The sequence below is a fragment of the Chlamydotis macqueenii genome, chromosome 5 (genome assembly GCF_036417535.1).
Source record: "Chlamydotis macqueenii isolate bChlMac1 chromosome 5, bChlMac1.mat, whole genome shotgun sequence".
NCBI lineage: Eukaryota > Metazoa > Chordata > Aves > Otidiformes > Otididae > Chlamydotis > Chlamydotis macqueenii.
In genome coordinates this window covers 38,611,570-38,631,228 of record NC_141560.1, presented here as the reverse complement: position 1 = coordinate 38,631,228, position 19,659 = coordinate 38,611,570, and the positions used below count along the sequence as shown (strand labels likewise).

At 44.1% G+C, this 19,659-nt stretch overlaps 1 protein-coding gene across 5 annotated transcripts in view; it reads right to left on the bottom strand.

Moving 5' to 3' along the window:
* SMOC1 (SPARC related modular calcium binding 1) overlaps window positions 1-19,659 on the bottom strand; it is a 133,215-nt gene that overhangs the window by 13,799 nt on the left and 99,757 nt on the right. For all 5 annotated transcript variants that reach the window (XM_086749466.1, XM_086749467.1, XM_086749470.1 and 2 more), the window contains exons 8-10: window positions 12,973-13,165; window positions 12,000-12,082; window positions 8,346-8,451 (exon numbers count right to left, since the gene is read on the bottom strand). In XM_086749466.1, coding sequence (XP_086605592.1) covers window positions 8,346-8,451; window positions 12,000-12,082; window positions 12,973-13,165 — 382 coding nt within the window. The remainder of the gene's footprint in view (window positions 1-8,345; window positions 8,452-11,999; window positions 12,083-12,972; window positions 13,166-19,659) is intronic.

Sequence of the window (19,659 nt, the reverse complement as noted above, 5' to 3'; positions counted from 1 at the left end):
GGAAGAAACTATTTCTAAAGAAGAATTCTTTAAAAATTACACTGAGCTAGTCCATCTTTTCTACACATGATGAGTGTGCCCATAGAGAAAGCTGAAATGAGGCTGAGACTCGAGTCTTTTTCCTCCCAAAAATAAAGCACTTCAGTGCATGGAAAATAGTGGACAGGTAGTCAGACATGCTACACTGGCACTGGTTGTTCTGACTTATTCCAGGAGACATCTCCAGCTGCTGCCTAAATTCCTTCCCCAGCAAGAAGAGAGGGACAATTGCATGCTGCAGGCAGCCAGGTTCTGGTGTGAGTTTGGGGCATTCTAGCTGATGGGGAAATACAAACCCAAGTACTTTATAAAATGCACTTTAAGACTGTTGCCGATTTTTTTTCAGAAACTGGTAGAATATATATTTAAATGGTCACCGAAAATTTCTTTGTTAGGAACTAGAAGGGAGAAAATTCTTTTGACCTTCCAGTATGACCAGTTTTGCCTCTAAAATGCAGCTACAGAACCTGAAAAATAAAAACTTCACTCTACCACCATGGTAATCTAAATCACTAGTAAAGGGGAGTCTGCAGCATGCAGAAAGCAAGCACTGGAGTTTCAGTGGAGAACAGAGATCCCCATTAACCTTCTCTGATAGCTTTCACAAATTAGATACAATTTAGAAACGTAGCCCCTGCCCAGAGACATCTGGATCCTTGCAACAAGCAAACACACACAGTAGGTAGAGGCAAATAAACTGCACAACATTTTCCCCAAGGTTTTACTTGAAACCATCTCCTTCATCATTTAATTCTTAGCTGAGAAGCAGCCTGGCATTCAGTCACAGCATCTGGTCAATGTACAGTGAGATAAACACTGTGGGGGAGGAAGAAGAGGTTGGGAATAAGTCTGGCTTAGTTTTGGGAGCCAAAATACAACGCAAGCCCCCGGAGCCACCTATGGACTAGCAGAAATTGCAAAAGTCTCCCCAGGAAGCTAAGAGAATGCCTGGATTTTTCAGAGCCTTGAAACTGTACGTGAAGACTACGATGACAGGAGAGAATAAAAACACATCCTGTGGCTTGTTTTTATGACATTTATGAACACAGCCATTGGCCTCTCTCTCTTTTGGAAATGAGCTAGCTATCATTTGAAGACTACCAAGTTTCCAACAGCCACAGGAAAGTTCTGTATTGCAAGGGACAGTGTTCTGCTTTTGCTGAGACAGAAGAATAAAACCTGAGCTTTTGCATGTGAGATTTCCCTTGTTGACACCTAGGCCTGCCCTTTGTTTCCTAAAGGCTCACAACTGGAGAGCCAGAAATGGAGAAAACAGCAAAGCATCTTAGAACCAACAGCAGAAAGACGACAGAAACACAAACTTCTCTCTATCTGCTGAAGAGACAGAAGCAGGACTCAAAAGTGCCTCTTTCAGAGCCACACCAAGGAGGAGCTCTTATGAGTTACCAAGAGAGGCAATATATCTCTCTTGAGCACTTCCATAAAGAAAATCAGGGAAATCCACAGGCTAATACAAATACCTTGACTCATGAGGTGATGATACATCAATCTTTGCCATTACAAACATACTGAGAGCTCATGCTGAAAACTGCAGCATGCTGACGAGCTAAAGGGAATTAGTTTAACTGCTGCAATTGTAGGAGGAAGGAAGACACAGCCATTTCTAAGTTTTTACCATTTTCTGTTGGCTGGCTTAGCAGGACTGCAGTTCCTGAGTTGGTTACCTGCCCTTTCTCGTGATCACTCAGAATCCCAGCACAGGAAAGATCCACATCATCACACTGCTGCCTAGCTCATGAAATTACATGATACACTGAAGACAGCTGAGGTTACAACACTGCCTCTGTCTTGACTTTGACAGCTGCCCATGCAAGACACTTATGCACCATTCATAAAAGATTAATTGATGCAACTTCACAGCACTGCTAAGCCACCTAGCTTTGATGATGTGCCATGACAATAGTCATACCTGCCAGGTCAGCTCCAATAATTCTCGGGGCTCCAATTGTCCTACAAGAACAGACTTTGCAGGAGCATTCCAGGGGCATTTCTCTCTATTACCTCTCCATTGCTGTTGCAAGAGAAATAAATCAGCCCTCAGATGCAAACTTCATCTCTTGGGCTGCCTCTCTACTCATTCAGACCATAAAGGAATCAGAAAAACCGAGAGAACAAAGCTGCCCTCCACATTCTCAACTCCCACCAAAACAACATCTCTTGCTCTAACACCAGTCACACAAAAATCCACTGCAATTCCAGCCTGAACTCCAGTGCTGCAGCACATTTGTAAGACCTAGTAAAGACAGACATTTCCCAAATGCAGGCACCCTTCTCAGTCTTCTCATGTTGACTACATTACAGCTGTACTTTTCTTCCTAATTGTTCCTCTTTAGCACTCTATGGCAAAACAATCAATCCTAAAGAATGAGTACTGGGGAAGCAATGAGCTCTGTGCAAGCTGATTTCCAAATCTAACCTGCTATTGCTGGATTGCTTCCATACATAAGCCAGCTCCATAAGTTTAGCTCCATTAAGCAGCATAAGCCCACTCACAGTCCAACAATGAAGAGAAGCATGGTCTGTCATCAACAGCCTAGGATAGGCAACTTGCTCTGTCAGCTTTCTTACTAATTTGTTGGCATCAAGTATATAGTCTTCTCTAAGGAGGCTTTTGCTCCTCCTCCTGTATAATGTGCCGCAGCTCCCTCATAGGAAGAGAATACTTATTTCTTAGGTGGCTTATGCTTGGAGATATGTGGGTTAAGGTCCTGTTACTTTTAACAAGAGTATTTTCCAGTTGAGAGACACTTCCACATAACACTTTCATATCATCTGGTGTAACTGGGGTACAGGCAGAAAGCAGAGGCTATGGAAAAACATGGGCATGTACTTCTGCAGCTGCACTGAATTCTGGTGCAGAGAGAGAAGAATGTGCCAAAGTATCAAATAGACAGCTTGAATATGCACTTTGCATGCACTGTAATGCTTTCCAGCCCTTGAGGCCCCTTGCAAGAATGGAGGGCTTAACACAGTGGGAAGGAGCAGGTATATAGGGTAAAGTATATAAGAGCAGCAAATATCAGACATTACTCACATACAGAACCATGTACCGCCAGTGTGCAATCACATTATCCTCCATAGAACTCAGCTGTCAAAGTGCAATATGTCCCACTAAATTTTACTGAGTAAACTGAAGACCATTCCTACCAAAGCTGACCCTTTGCTCTCTGCACACTTGCAGCCCACAACACAGGCTGCACAGACCCACAGCACTGTTGCAGTGAATTAGGATTAGAAAATCCTAATTCAAAATACTTCTTTGATTCCAATCTCTGAAGTACCCAGCAGATGATAACATGTTTGAAGACCTTTAGAAAACTTATTATTTTGTAATACAAACTATGTAGCAATGATAGCAGCTGAGTCAAGTGGAGTAAGACCAGCCTAGTATCACCTAATTGGACTCCAGAGACTACAAACCAGAGGGAGCTATTCCCGGATGGAAGAGCACTGATGGACAAGAAGCTGCTAGCAGAAGCAATGGAGTAGAAAAAAGTTAGTCCAGCTAGTCCAGGGTTTAACAAACGGAGGTAAAATTCAGAACTGTTCTTGCTCTGCTTCCATGTCTTACTCTGCTTTTGTTGTTCTTTGCGGTTGTCTATTCTAAAGTTAAAAGCTGTAACAGTGGAACATGGCTTGAATCAAAGAGCATTACTCTAATGGAATTGCAAAAGGATCATGTATTTGTTTTATAATTCTCCCTTTCCTGTAGACAAAGAATCAAGAAGCCAACGAAAAACTAATCTGTGTTCAGACTAAACAAAAGGGTACTACACAGTCATTACAGGGAATGCGTAATTCCTCTACAGTTAAAACTTAAGTTATCTTCCTATTACAGGCCCAGTTTCCTCCTCTCCTCCAGCTAAGTTGTGTATGAAACACTATTCTGAATACAACTTTTCTGAATCTTGTGGGATAAATCATTTAGAAGGTTTAAAAATCACCTCCCTTCACTCCTCATTGACTGTTCAAAGATCCTCCTCTTACATGAACTCTGCCATATCTTTAATTAGGCTAGAATTTCCATAGGAGCACAAAGAGAAGCTGGTATCCAGCTTCAATTGAAATGCAATAGGAGTGGGGCATTAACTTCCCTGCACTGTTTGAAAGTGTCAATCTTTATTAAAACATGGCTCAGCTTCAGAACACCCTGGAGATGTGCTGAGCTGTGCTTGCCCGCTTCAAACTGCTCAACTAGAGCATGAAAGGGAACCTTGGGGGCAATTTTCTGAAGTACTTTCTAGGGCTATTACATGGGGAATAATTGGCAACCTAAAATGAAGGGACACGGCTGCTGTGTTAGACGATAAGGGTGGCTGTTGTAAGCTGCCCTTTTAACTCAGAATTCCACAGGGCATTAATATTTTTGCTGATAATGTAGCAAGCCATAGTGCACATATTTTGGCAACTAAAATTCATTTCTGAATTGGCAGGGACCAGAGAGAGTTTCTCAGATCAGGGAAACCCAGGCTGGGATCCCCTTCGGTCTATTTTAGTTTAGGCTCTGTGTAACATGAGTATGTCCAAATTAGAAAATAGACTAAAATGTACTAAAGCAAAGTCTAAATTTTAAGAAGTGCTGTTCCTATTATATAGTATTTTATGTGAAGAATTTCAATTACGCATCTTTTCAAAAAGGATTCCAAACACTGGCTAATAAACCAATTTCCTACAAGCACTCCCTTAATTACTTTGAAAACATACAGTAACAAGATGTGCCTTGGAGTTATTACATAAACTTAAAATTAAGAATGAATTCTACCAGATATTTTCTGTTTCAAAAGTCTAAATGAAGTCTACTTGGCTATTTTGCTGTAATATAAACCAGGGCCATGAGGAAGGGAAGTTCTCATCTCACTTACATTACTGTAAAGCAAGAGTAACTCAATTAAAGTCAATAGCTTTGAACTTGCTTAAACGAGACAAGACTTATAAGGGATTACAAGGTTGTTTTAAGCATGGCCAATAACAAAAAAAAGTCTTATCAGGTTTTACTTACATGGCCCGCAGCAATCCAAGTTGCACAGACTCGTTCTGCTGCTACCAGACTGTTGTTGTGTGTGCGCCAAGTATGAAGTGTGCAGTTTAGCACAGCTCAATGTAGTATTTAAAATGCAGGTCTCATTTCTCCCCCATGCTCCTCCCTCCTCCCACCAAAAAAAAAAGCTAATATGGACATTAATTGCAGAGTCACATACAGCTCTGCAGCACAAATAGGTGAAGTCTTGAAGATGAAGATACTCAGCAAATGCAAGAAGTTTTCACTCCACATACCCAGATTCAGACTAACGGCTGCAGGGTCATCTAATCTGATTTCCTGTGTATCATACTCACAGAATGTGAATCAAATTACTCTTAAGACCATAACTCGAGTTTGACCAAAGCAAGTCTTTCTGAAAGGCATCAGGCCTAAGATGAAAGCCTTAGAGAGAAGGAATCTGTCACCTCCCTCATGACTTAATTCTGCCTTAGAATTGCCCTTGCTTTAAATAAGTGTTGATTACAAGTTTGTTTATGTTCAGCTAATCATGTTCTTCCCTGCTAGACTAAAGAGCCTGCAGAGCTTTTGTCCCTATGGAGATACTCGGATTATATGAAATCATCTTTCAACCTTTTTTTTTTTCCTTTCTTTTAATACCCTAAGGAACGCTGAGCTCCTTAAGACTCTCACTGTTAGGCTTTTTCAGCCCTTGACACTTTGAAAAGGCTCTTCTCTGCATTTCGTCCCATATTTTAACACTGATAAAGATGCATATTGTATGCCAGTATCATCTCTCTGCTGCCACGGAGAAACAGAAGTACTCCCCCCCTTCCCTACAACTCCTACTTGCTGCTTCTCCGATTAAAATACGTAGGACAACATATGGGGCCAACTGACATGGGAGTATGGCTTGCTGTTTGCCTGACCAGCAACAGGCACAAGCTTAGATCCTTGGTTGTATTTGTTAAAACTCTAAAAAAGACCCAGGAGGATTAAATGCTGAACACTGTAAAGGAACAGAAGGAGGGAGGCTACAGAGGGAACCAGTCCGTGTTTCAATACAGAACCTGTTCTGCAATCATTATGGCAAAGATGGAGAAGAGTCTGCAATAAGTGAAGCTTGCCTCACCAATACAAAAAAATTACATAAAAACATCAAAACTGACATGACTGACATTAAGACAAGTCAGCCAGATCTCTAGCTTTTCTTTTCAACATGACCTTCTCAGCAAACCTGGGCCAGGGAGATACAGGACAAGCACCATCATAAATCCAGTATTTTGTTAGTTGTTAAGGCTGGAAACCAGTTAGCTCTATGATTAACCCTATAGGTAAAATATCCCTTCATCTTAGAAAAGAGCTTTCATTTTCAGTGCCAAAGTCAAGTTAGGTTACCCATGCAAGTTCAGATATTCCTGAAGAGAGGACTTAGGACATTCCTCCCCTTGGGAAACTTGGAAAGCAGGACTCATTGTACAGAGAGAGCTTCCCAGCTCTGTGAACTTATATGAAATGAAAGCTGTACTGATTAAATTTTTATATAAGTACCAAAAATTCCTTGAAATGCCTTCTCCCCTCCCACCCCCCCCCAATAAATGGTTCCATCATGGCATGGTGGGATGGAAAAGCTTGACGCATGTTCTTTGGGGTATGTGCTTAGCCTAGCTGATGCGCATGGAAGTTTATGCCAGAGCAGTTTCCTGAATTTAATTGTGGCTGTGGGCAGGCAGAGTATTTGGGTGGCAGTAGCCTTTCGCCTTACAAAGGACAGCATGCTAAAAGATTCCTTTTACCCCTTGCAACTGGGCTGCCAACACCAGAGCTGAAAATAAATCAATGTGACGACTGTGTGAAGAGCCAGGCAGTGAAAAATTCTACCAGAAAGGCCTCTATTGAAAGCTGAGAAATACACAAAGCTTGGGGAACATTAGGAAGCAAGCCCACTGGTTTATAGAAATGCAGTGGGGGCATACATCTCTGGCCCCTACAATATTGGTTTATATTAAGCTTTATTTTAAAAGTGATGATTACATTGGCTGGGTTTCAGTCCCAGTGCCAAAGATGCCAAATAAACATCAAATACTCTCCAGGGCTTCCCACCACCCATACCCACTGCATTTGAACCATGCAAATTAGGCAGAATTGACATTGGAATGCTTACTGCTGGGACAGAACGACGTATTTCCCATCCTTGGGGCAGTTTTTTTTATCCTGTTTATATGAATACAGACATGCTAGGCGTATACTGCTAATTTGATGGGTTACAGAATATTTAGCATGCAGGCACTCAGCCACTGGCCTGATTTGTAAGGACCAAATGCAAAGTTAAAACCATATGGGTTCACAGGCAACCCATACTGAAACCAAGAGGCACAGAAGTGCCACCCAGGAAGTTTTTTGTCTTGAATAGTTAAAGATGGCACTGCTTCCTTTTGCATTTTGAAAGAGAAAGCAGGAGGATCGACATTACTCTCAATATGTTGGAGCGATACCCATGGAAGTAACATATGCCCAGAGATACCTACCTGCTTCATCTCTACACTCCTGTGAAGATGAGCACATTAGTCATTGTGACATCCCTGCGTGCTAAACCACAGAAGCCTTGCCTAGCTGAGACAACATAGCACTACTTTTAAATCATCACAGTCTGTTCTCAATGGCCTGTCCTGCCACAGCATGCAGCTGCTGCGCTAAGGGGATTTCCTGTCAGCAAGCAGAAGGGGGAGACAAGACCTCAGCTTTTCTCCAGTTCCCCAGAAACGCAGGCTTCTGCCCACCTCTTGCAACAGGCCTGACCTGCTGCTCCTTCCAAGAGGGATGAACAGGCAGCTGGTCAGAGGGGAGGGCCATGAAAAACAGCTCCTCTCCTCGTCGGCAGGCTGGCTCCGGCCCCACAGCAAAGCCATAGCACTGGCGCTGCCAAGAATCCGGTTCACATTCTTCAGTCCCTGTGGTAGCCACTAGGCCACACGGTCTCCTTCGATCCATTTGCATTTTATTAGGTCTTTTCATGCAGCAGGGGACAAAAGAACAAGCCACTTCCTCCCACTGAGCTCTCATTTCACACTTCAAATGGGCTATACTAACTTTTATGACGGAGCAGCTGCCAGGGAGGCAGGGCGGGAGGAGGCAGGCAGGGCTAGGGTGAGAGGACAGAGCAGCCTCAGAAGATGCAGCCTCAGCTCCTCTCCCAGCAACCCAGAGGAACTCAGATTAGCACAGAGCAACACCTTTCCCTCCCACCCCCACCCTCAGGGGCACCCACAGCTCTGGCATTCAACCTGAGAGTTTTTTCTGGACTCACCTCCCACCCCCAGTAGGTGCTGCTGAGTTAATAGCCTGTACCATGTCCGTAGTCAAAGCATCAAGCAAGCTTGTAATAAATTCAACTTTCTTTCCTTCTGGGCAGCCTGCAGAAAGAAAAGAAGAGGTTTAATGCAAGAACACACAGGATTGGTCTTCTACCCCAGTTCAGCAAGGACCTCCTTTGTTTGTAACATGGCAGCTACCATCACAGTCCCTAAGGAAAGGCAGAAGAATCCCACAGCAGGTTTCTCTGCGCAGCAATTTGTCCTGCAGCTTTTGTCCAGGCACACACAGGGTCACCAACAATATCTGGCAGGAAGACCATGTGGTTAGCTTTATGGCCTCTCCCAGTATAACCACAGGGATGTGCTGGAAACGCCTAGAAGACAGGAGTTCCCATGGTGACACTTGCAGAGAAGTTTACAAAACAACTCATGACCTCCTGGGTCATCTTCCTTTACAAACACGGGTGTTCTGAGGTCCTAACTGACAGCTTAAAGCTTCTCAAAGCATGTGCTGAAGCGAGGACTGCTGCTTGCATTCTCCTCTTCAGGCACAGAGAGCACTGCCCGCTGGCAGCTACCACAATAATTCAGTTCTTTGACATGATCGCCCTGCACGGGAAATACGTCAGTCTAAGTCAACACGTGGTAATTGCCCCCAGTCACTGCTGGCTTAAGCAGGACAAAGGGGGCTGAGTGGGCTGAGCTTGGTAACTGTTTCCATTACTTAGTGCTGAGACCGGCTGATTCCCCACCATCATCACCACAGACTGACTGAGCCTCCTGTCCTTAACACTGCCAGCCTGTTACGACACAGCTGAGATTAAATTCTCCATCCCCTCACCTTTATGAGGCAATTCATGCCATTTCCTTGCTTCTTAAAGGAGCAAAAGTATGCTTCATTTACTACCACCTTAATACTGTAACAATTGCTCTAGCCTACCAAGGAACAAGCGTACTTAACTTCAACCCACCACCTCCAAAACCCATCACCTCCCATCCTATTGTCTTCTCTTGATGTGACAGAGAAGTCATCACCACATCCCTCACCTCTTCTCTTTTCCCAAACCACCATGCACTACCAATTAGTCAGCTGATTAAGACAGCAGACATCAGAAAACAGCCTCCCCCAACAACATACAGCAGAGTCAACACTTTCTGCTTTTCTCAGACAAGCGGAGAAGCACGTGTACCCCAAACAGAGCACCAGAAACTTACTGTAATCCCTTGACAGCTGAAAGCAGCTTGCAAATTGATCTGACAAAACTCCCTCCTTTGCAGTATTACAGGCTCTGTTCTCTGCAATAGCTAACCAACAGTCCCTCGCCTGTCTCCATATTATGTGCATTACACACACGCACACCCCTCAGCACTTGTTTGGCACATGGTCCAGAAAATGTCAGCATTGTAATGGGTAAGCTGCTATGGCAGCCAGAGTAGACCACTCACTTAAAGGAGCTTTTTGTTGCAGTAATGAGAAGGTTGAAAAACCATTTGCTAGAAGTCATCTCCCTGGGGCCTCAGCATCTCACCGTCTGCAGGAATTAGCAGCTTGCCATTTGCTATGTGCAAGCAACACTTTCCTCCTTCTTTCTTCTGGCCACAGTCATGACAATTTGTGAAGAGGGTACATCTAGGTGTGCAAGAATCTGGACTTATGTCTCCCCCAGCCTGGCCTCTGCAGCGTTTCTTCACACAGGACAAGGAGTGCACTGCCTGCACCCGTGAGTGTCTGAAGAATGGGCAAACCTCTAGAAGAGGAATAAGGTATGACATCCCCCTTGTAGAATTGAATGCAAATGGAACAATGAGTGTCAAATTAAAGCAGGGGTTTTCCTTAAAATTCAGTTCTGTTAAGAAATTAAGAGTGAAAAAGTAAAAAGAAACATCCTCTTTCACCTCCTGCAGTTCTGGCTCACCAGTGAGTTTTTGCATACAAGAGCAGCTAATCAAACAAACATCAAGTCTGTAAAAGATTGTGCAGCACAGAATCTCTCAGGCAGATGAACCAGGATCAGATCCTCCATCTCCTAGTCTCTCCTAAGACAAGTGTATTTTCAGTGACAGGAACCATCATGCCAGCCAAAGCAGCCAAGCACAGAACTGAAGATTTACTCAGGCACAGAAAAGTGGCTTGAGCTGAGAGAACTTTACTGGAGTTTAACATTGGGACTAGACCACTAAGCTACAGGATCATCATGTGTCCTCTTCTGTGTCAAGCAATTCCTGTCCCCTTGTCCAGATGCAGCACAGAAGGGGGGAAGAGAAGGAAAATGAAACCATTCTGTCTTCCTGAGAGATGAGAAAGAGTTTCAAAGAAAAAGCCCAAGAGTAAAGGATTTTCACAGAAGACTTCTGGAGAGGCAGGGAGGAAGTGCAGGGGGAGGCAGTAAAGCAAAGGGAGAAGAGGATAGGGAAGAAAGGAAGTAACATTATTCTGCTTTAGCATAATTTCCTAAGGAAATGAGCCTTAATGCAATCATTTAGCTGGTTTCCCTCCTCCTACCCCCTAAAGCAATACTTGAACCAATTGGCCAATTTCATTTCAATGTGAGAGGGAGGCAGATAGGAAATTTCTGCATGACTTGCAAAAATTAGGAGGCTGCCCAGAAGAAAGGCCTGGTGAGGGCAGAGCTGCTAAGTAGAAAGCTACGGGGCCGGCAGGAGAAGAATTAGGAGACACAGAAGGCAAATCTGGAACAAATCTAATTTCCTTTGCTAACCTGCTCAGGGACAACTCACTTTATGCTAGCCCTAGAAAAGGCCAGGAGAAAATAAAGTGGATCCAGACCTACCAGCTCTTTCTGCAGAGTTCTTGGTCTCTACCACTCCTTCATGATGGAGAGGAACTCACCGGAGCTTCTGTAGCAGTCATCCCCCACACAGGACAGCAACGGCTGACCTGTCAGTGAGGGCCCCTCACTTTGCTCCTTGGAAAGGTGGCAGGAAGGGAAAAGCAGAGCACAGACAGGTAGGATAGCATTTTTAAGAGCTGCACGGACACCTATGCCCAGCACATCTTCCTAGCAGAAACAAGGTAGGCAAACAGTAAGTTATGGCTTGTCACTCTTAAGAGGGAAAAGCAGAATATAAAACAAGCAGCAATAGGAGATAAAGCGGGTACTGGGCAGAAAATGAAGGATGAAGTCCAGCTAAGTGAAGAGCCAGCATTAGTTAAGGGACCTTAGTGCACTAGGAACACTGCCCTGCCTGGTCCATGCAGTGTCAGGGAGCCAGCTGGTCCACTGACAACTGTCAGCTGTGTCCTCTTTCATTGCTCAGGGGGCACCAAGCTCCTGAAAAGCCCTGCTAAATGGAAAGAATCCTGTCCTGGCTAGGCTTTGAAGAACTTTCAATGCTGAGCCCATTCTTCCCCCAGGGGACCTCCAAGCATCCAGGCTTCTTTCCTGAAAATTCAGATCCCAGACATTTTCAAATGGCAGACAGGCAATAAAATGGCCCTCAGAACTCTCCTAGTCTTTTCCAGTTCACTGCTGAAAATGGAGGTGATCCAAAATAATACAGAATAAAACCCATGGTAAAATATGCATGGTAAATCACCCATCTCCTCAACAATATTCTTGGCCTCTTAAGAGTGCCAAGGGGAAACAAAGGAAGAAGGCAGAGACATGATCTTGTTCCTCTCTGACCTGGAAGTTCTCTGTCCTTGAATGGATCGTCAATCTCTGTGCTCTTCGATCTGGCATCGCTTTCACACACTGGGGTCTCATAGCTGAAAAAGGAGAACAGCAGATGCTAAACTGTGATATAGTTGTAGTGTCATCAGATGGTTGCTAAGGGGTTGTGTCTTATCTGCTTATTGCAGGGGAAACCAATAAACGTGCAAAAGAAATATCCCTTTTTTTTTGGGCAGTCAGCAACACAAGTGGAGAGAGAAGGAAGAACAGACTCTAAAGTCCACTATCAGCTACCAACGCAAACTCACAAACAGCACAAGGCCCTCTTCCAATTCCCATGGGCACAAGCTGAGCTTTTTTCCAAAGCCGACCATGCTCTGCAGAATCACTGTATCTAGCAGGGTTTAGGTCCCAACTCCTACTGGCCTGCTTTTATAACCTGTCAGACCCACAATTTGTTTCCAAACTACAAATGAGTAAAGATTCCCCAGGTAGTTTTAAGATACAGAGTAATTAACAAAAAAACTATCACTGGCTTAAAAGCTATCAATGTACAACCAAGCAGTCTTCTAAATCTGTACTGGTCAGGATCCAAGTGGCTGCAGCATGGAAGCATAAAGCAGAGGATAATGCAACAAAGCCACTTGTCTTTTCACTGCTCATGCTCCTGATCTGTACTCTCGAGCAAAGCTTTCATTCCTGCTACCACTCAAAAGCTGCAAGCCAGAGAAAAAAAAAAAAGGCTGCTTTGCACGAGAACTTAATGAAGAGGAAAGTAAGGGCAGTAGTTACTATGCACCAGCTCTTATGGAGAGGCAGCTGCACGGTAAGATTCAGTAAGACGTTGCAGATACGGCACATTCACATACAGCACTCCTAGCTCTAAGAAAGGTAGTACAGAGCTGGCAGGTCTCGCAGTAGGAACTTACCTGATATAGCAACAGCATTTTCGTATACCTCATCTCACCAGCCCTATACCTCTTACCGAGTGGAAGTACCAGGCAGGGGGCGTCCTGTGTCCACCAGGACACACCAGCAGTACCCAGTCGACTGGTGGCATTGCACTGGTTTATAGAGCCCTCCGGGAGCACACTCTGGGATGACGATACCCTCACGGGGGTTCTGCCTGGCCTCCTCCAGGGCACTCTGCCTTTCCTGGTCGCAGGAGTGAACTTTCTCTGTAAGACAGAAGGGAGGTTGGAAGTGGTGGAGAAAAAAGTCAAATCAAGATCACTTTCCTCAGCTCAGCAGGATATGAGCAGCCTTCACATTAAGAGATCTTTGTGTCTGTTTCCTTCCCAGGAAACACCAGCATGTGTACACCCTTAGGGACTCAAGGACTTCTGGGTCGAGAGCTTGCTCCTACATTTAGCTGAGACACCACAAAATTATTGATTATAGACACTGACTGCCAGGTGCCCAGCAAGGCAGGAACAGCAGGAAAAACTGTTCACGTTCACCTGAACTTTGGAACAGAGTTATCAGATAACAAGATTTCAGTATTACAGCAGCCATGGTGTAAGCATTTCCCAGACCATGTCTTTGCATACTAGGAGGTCCTAAATTGTGATTTGTATTTTTTTGCAGCTACATGAAGCATGCAAACAACCCTGCCCAGCCCCCATCATATCTTTCTCCAGACTGCAATGTACTCTTCCCTCTCAACAGCATCTCTCTGACATGATCTCAAGAGGAGCAGAAGCTTATTTTTAACACTGCCTTATCCAGCGCAGAGAGCGCCTGCACAGACCTCAGTAGGGAACAGAATGGGATATCCCATTCTATACACACTGCCATGACCGCTCCAGCATGCTCCACCGCTGTCCCCACCTGGAAAACAGAGGGCACTCAGCATTGCTCCCTTAACCTCCCACCCTGAAGTAAGCAGGACCCTGTTCCTCAAGGGTAATTTCTGAAGACATCATCAACCAGAGAAGAGAGTACACAGATGGCATGCACCAAAGAACAGAAAGAAGTCCAGAAGTGGCTTCTGCAGCCAGCCTGGCATCTTTGGCCCCAACGTTGCCTCTTCAACCACCACTTGCAAGAGTGATGCATGGAGAGGTGCTCTTCTATGGACCACTCATTAGAGGGGGAAGAGACGCAGAGTACTGGCGGGATGTTACAACCTATTTGCCTCAACAGTCAGAAGTTCTGAATTAGAAGTCTTCAAACATTCTGTCCCTTTGAGGAGCAGAAAAAATATTTCAACTTTGGAAACCACTGAAGGTATCATATAGAGAAAAAGAATTGTGAATTTAGGGAAGAACGCAGTCAAGGCAGCCGATCACAGTATTTAAAACATGTTTAAGTCTAGTGTAAAAGATGACAACAATGACTCCCAACTTGCATCCTTAAGAGAGTGACAAAAACCAGAAGCAGGAACAGCTGTTCTCTCCTTCCTTAGCCTTCCTCTCCCTTACAGTTTACTGTTTTTTCCTTTCATACATAAGCCACAACATTTGATATTCCTTGCCACAGCCAAGAATCCCTTCAAGCTTTCAATACATAAAATGCTTCAACACTGACAGGCCATGACACCACAAGTCCACCCCAAACCCGCAGAGGGTTGTATGGTCAGCCAGCAGACATGGCGTCACCTCAGCATCCTGCCCCCGTGACAGGCTTAGCACGCAACCAACACACGCTTACTGTTTCCATGTATTTTGCCCGCCTGTCTGTACCCTATCAGTTACATCTTATGTTTTGGGGATAAATTCTAGGGTAGAGAGTAATTTTTGTTCTGTATTTGGGGAGCAGAAGGGGTGCTGATTCACAACCAGAATTCCTGAGCTTGGTAGCAGCAGACAGAACACAAACTCCAGCAGGTCTGCACAGCATCATCCGACTGCAGCACGCTTTGGGTACCAGAAGCAGCTTTACTGGTTTCTAATCGAACTGTAGCAGCTAGAGAGTCTCAAAGACCCCAAATAGTGTCCCTTTCCTCAGCATTTCAGATCATTGTTGAGGCTGGCAATCTGAAGGGCATCTGAACTTTGCCCCACACAAACCCACTCAACCAAAACATGGAATAAAAACTTTTAAGTGTCGGCAAGTCTGACTCAAGCAGAGAGAAACTTGATCAGGAAAGAGCAGGAGGGGATAAAGTCAACAAAAACTGAAAGGGAGCTCAAGCCTCAGCTGATATTTAAGCTGACTTCACTTTGCTGACAGATTTCACATCTGAAAAAAAAGGACCCACAACTGTTCCCAAGCTGTACATGGACAGAGAAGTCATTGAGCAAGAGGCCTGCAGGCTCCTTAACAAACCACTTACATCATGAGGGGCCCCCGCTTACCCACGGTCTGCTGACAGCAATTCACACCTTGGCCCTCAGGTGAGGAGGATCATTCATACAGCTTGGGGAAGAAAAAACAGGGGCTGAATTCCCTATCATCATTTTATATAACAAGCAAAAATAAAGGAAAAAAAAAGAAAAAAAAAAAACAACCCCTTCTGCTGAAGAGAACTACATTCCAGGAATTTTTCTATCTAAATCCCCAAAGCTTCCTGAGTGCACAAAGTCAAAGCAAGATCTCAAGTCCTTTGAGTCTTGCAAAACTAGAACTAAAAATGTCTGCAAAAAATAAAGTGGAGGGTTTTTGTGTGTCAGGACAAAAAATATGCCACTTTTATTCAAATCAAGAAAGAAGAAAAAAGAAAGAATAAATGTCTTAATAAATGTCTTAATGTCTTAATTAGTTAGTATCTTATTTTACATACATTTGCAGTTAGGTATGCAAATTAAACAGATTAAATGTACAAACTTACACATGTTTGTATTATGCCATAAAAAGATGGTAAAAATTCTCTGCACATATTAACAGATTTGTGGGAATTGAATAGTCAAGGCATTTGCTACCAGAAAACAGAACTGACTGGTAGTCACTCCTGTTTGAAGGGTGTTTAAAGGCTGAGTGAAACAAGTCTTACAGGTTTTGTTGAGTTGACATCAAGTAGATGCAGCGATGCCAAATCCACCATCATCAGCAGTGTTCAGTGGCCTGTCATTAGGAATGATAGCAGTACAACTGAAATAGCAGGGAGGTCAGATTTTTCTCATTTCTAGCATACATCTAGAAGTAGCCACTATGGAAGTCCCATATATTCCATTACATCCTGAAGAAGATAAACCAGACATTCTGGGGCAAGGGCCCAACTTGTCTGTTTCACCTCCAGCTGTGGCCAAAAGCAGATACTTCGAGGAGAACAGAGGACTAGGACAGGCATATACTTCTTTCCCCTATGCATTTCATGTCTCAAACAGTTGTGGATCAGAAACTTGCAGAGACAGACATGAAGTTTGTACTTGGTGTGTAGCAATGGTTTTTCCCTTCCACCAGTTTGCCATGTCTCCCCTCAAACTTTTATTGACTATGACATCCCGCAGCTAGTTCTGTGGCTCAGCTACATGCTGCATGTGGAACACAGCACATCCTTTGGTTTCATCTAAACCTGGCTGCAACTAGTTTTGTTCTCTGACCCTAGGTCTTCTGGAGGATGAAACAGCAAACAATTTGCAGTCTCCCTCCTTGTCTCTCACTGCTTTACAGATTCCTACTTCATCTCTTTTACATGCTGAAGAGTCCCAGCTAACCCAGTTCTTTCTTTGAACCCTTTCCAGGTCCACCATACCTTCCCTGAGCTAGAGAGGATCAGAATAGCAAACACATGGACACTAAATGGAGGCTCTGACAACAGCCCTGTGGGAAGTTTCTTCAGCAACATCTGTCTACTAAGTAGAAGAAAGTATTGCCTTGCACTAGCCCCCAGAGGCTCTCTCCTCCAGGCTACCACTCTAACAGCACTTAATTCTCTTAAAAATAAACATTAATATTAACAGTTGGGGTGTATTTCAACAGCCAGCAAAGTCAGCTGGGAAATCCACACCATCAGCTTCCCTAGTACGGGACTTGGCATGAACTGCATACACTGTCACCCTGAAAGACGGTCTCGCAGGTATCAAAGGGACCATCAAATGCTACCCCAGCTCCACGACACTGAAGTCAGCCTGTTCAAGCCAGACTGCTTACTGGAAACTTTGCTGTTGTTGCCAAGGCCAGGTTTATGCAGGATAGTGAAAGCCTATGGCCAAGCTACAAGTTTTAATGCCAGCTATGAAATTAAGCCATCATCTTAGAAAGAAGCATATATTCATTATATGTGCAGGGTACTTAAAAGCCTATTCCCTGTTTGAGTTAATGGGGCCTACAGGCACAGAAAGAAAAAGAGGTTTTCCTTCTTTCCCTACGTTAAACGTAGAGAGAGAAAAGCATTTAAGACAGTAAGTCAGTGGGACACAAACCAGCCTTTTCAGGATCAACAATAATAATAAACCCTTTTTTTTTTTAAAAAAAAAAAGGCACTGTCACATTCACCTGTTTTCTGTCATCTCTGCTTTGACTTAAGACAACCATCAGCAAAGAAGCAGAGTAACACTTGCCAACTTGCTGTTGCTGGGGAGCAAAACCTTCGGGAGACAGCAAATCTAGATTACAACAAACATAACAACTGAAAAAAAAAAGATAGGGAATGCATGCACAAAGTAGAGAATCACTGGCAGAAACGTTAATTTTACCTTAACTGCTCAGCTCTAAAATGCTGTTTGTTTCTTCTTATTCTTGACTATTTCTAACACTCCTTAAAACATTTTTTAAAGTAGTGTCTCTGAAACCATGAGCTATTGCAGGAAAACAAGGCTTGGACATCTGCAGTTGTACGTTATTTATGCAACAATTTTCCCCTAGTAATGGCCTTCTGAGAAATGCATGGTCAGATTCATAAAAAGGTCTCTCATTCCTGGTCCCGTAAGTACAGACATTCAAACATACATCTAGTGCCTGCACAATAAAAATAAAAATGATTGATGAAGGGACTCATCTGACTGTCTAATAAACTAGATTGTTATTAAAGAGATGGAGTGTTTACCTTACAAAGCTCAGAAGAGGGTGTCTAGAAGCATCTAACCAAAGGCTTGTGCTTAACAGTTCTCATGCTCAGCCTACAGAGATAGATGCAGCCAACAAGTTGCCCTGGGGATGAAGCAGTCTCCCCCAGCTCCTCTCCTGATACATGACAACTCTCATTGCTGTCAGAGCCAAACAACCAAGCACCACTCAGTGGCGCTGCGAGGATGCTGTAGATGATTAGGGCAGGACATAAGGAAAATCTGCCATCCAACTATGAGAGATTATTTTTTGAATACTGCTCTTCTGTAGGGAGACCATGACATCAAAACCAACCACCTTGGAGACATCCCTACACCTCTGAGAGAGACAGGAGTCCTTTTTCCAAACCAGTCAAAAGAGAGGGTGTCACCTCCCTCTGTGCTTCTGCCCAGCCTCAGTGAACCAATGTGAGCAGCCTAACCCCAGAGCTACAGGCGATGCCAGGCAGGGCAGATTTCCTTCTCTTTCCCTCCCTTACTCTGTCTGGCCTGGGGAAACTTTTCGCATGGAGTTCCCACAAAAAGCTTCAGTTCTAATGAACAAGCATTCATTAGAAGGGGAGGAAAAGGTCTTTTACTGAAGGACTCTGGATCCGCCCTCATTGTTAGAGTTGTAGCAGGGACCTGACTTCAAAATGCCATGACAAAAGAAAAAAAAAAAAAAACAACCAAAAAACGAAACACGAGCCTTTCCCAATTTTTTTTTCCTAACTCTCAGCTCTTCCCTCCATGAGGAACCAGTACAGCACAAAACGAAAGGCAGCAGCATGGATATCTAGCGCCAAGTTCCTACTGACAACCTGTGCCAACTCAAAAGAGAGGACTAAGTGTCTTTGTGCCTCAGTCTTCCTCTCAGTGAGAGAAAGTGTTTTCCTGTCTCCCAGGGAAGCTTAATTCAAAGAGGGTTGATTACTTCTCATTTTTATTTAGCCTGTCTTTACATTGCTGTGGCAGAGAAGAGGAACCTTGAACTGGTTATTTTATCATAGCATGTCCACCAGCTATGGACATGGTTTTACATTGCATAAGGCAGCTCTAATGTGAAAAGAATGCAGGTTTGCTCCAGAACAACAGGTGCCTCATCCCAGGTACACAGCTTACAAAAGCTGTAAGCAGAAAGCACAGCCTCATTCTGCAGAGAAAGTTCAGTACAGGTTATATCGGCAGCCCAAATCTGCATCCCTTCCACCTCAGAGGAGAAAGAATTTGAAAAGCCTTGGCTACGGACATGCATAAGGGCTGGCAGGACTAGCAAAGCAGTGTGGTGAATAGGCACTCACTGCCTGTCCCCTGAGCAGGGTCGTGGGTGGAGGGAGAGAAACAACCCCTTCTGTGTTTACTAGGAGCACAATAACAGCTGAGGAAATACAGCTCATGGGGGCAGCATAAATCTCTTTGCACCTCTATTAGTCATCAGCACGGCTACCCACTCCACCCTGTTCTGTCTGGGACCGTGGTCCTCCCAGGGTGTTCAGGCTAATGCAAAGGTAAAGAGGAAAAAACCTTGCAGGTGCTCCTACACTATACCAATTTAATTTCTCAAGGCACAGGCTGCAGAGGTTACTACAGGTTCCAGTGCTGAACAAGTACAATGCAAAGGTTTAACGGGTGGCTTATAATTTTTAAAAATGCATTGTTCCACGTGGCTCATTAAGCTTCAGCTATCCAGAAACACATCCTTCCCCTGCCATTTTCCTTCTGCTCAAAGCGATAAAGCTGCACTA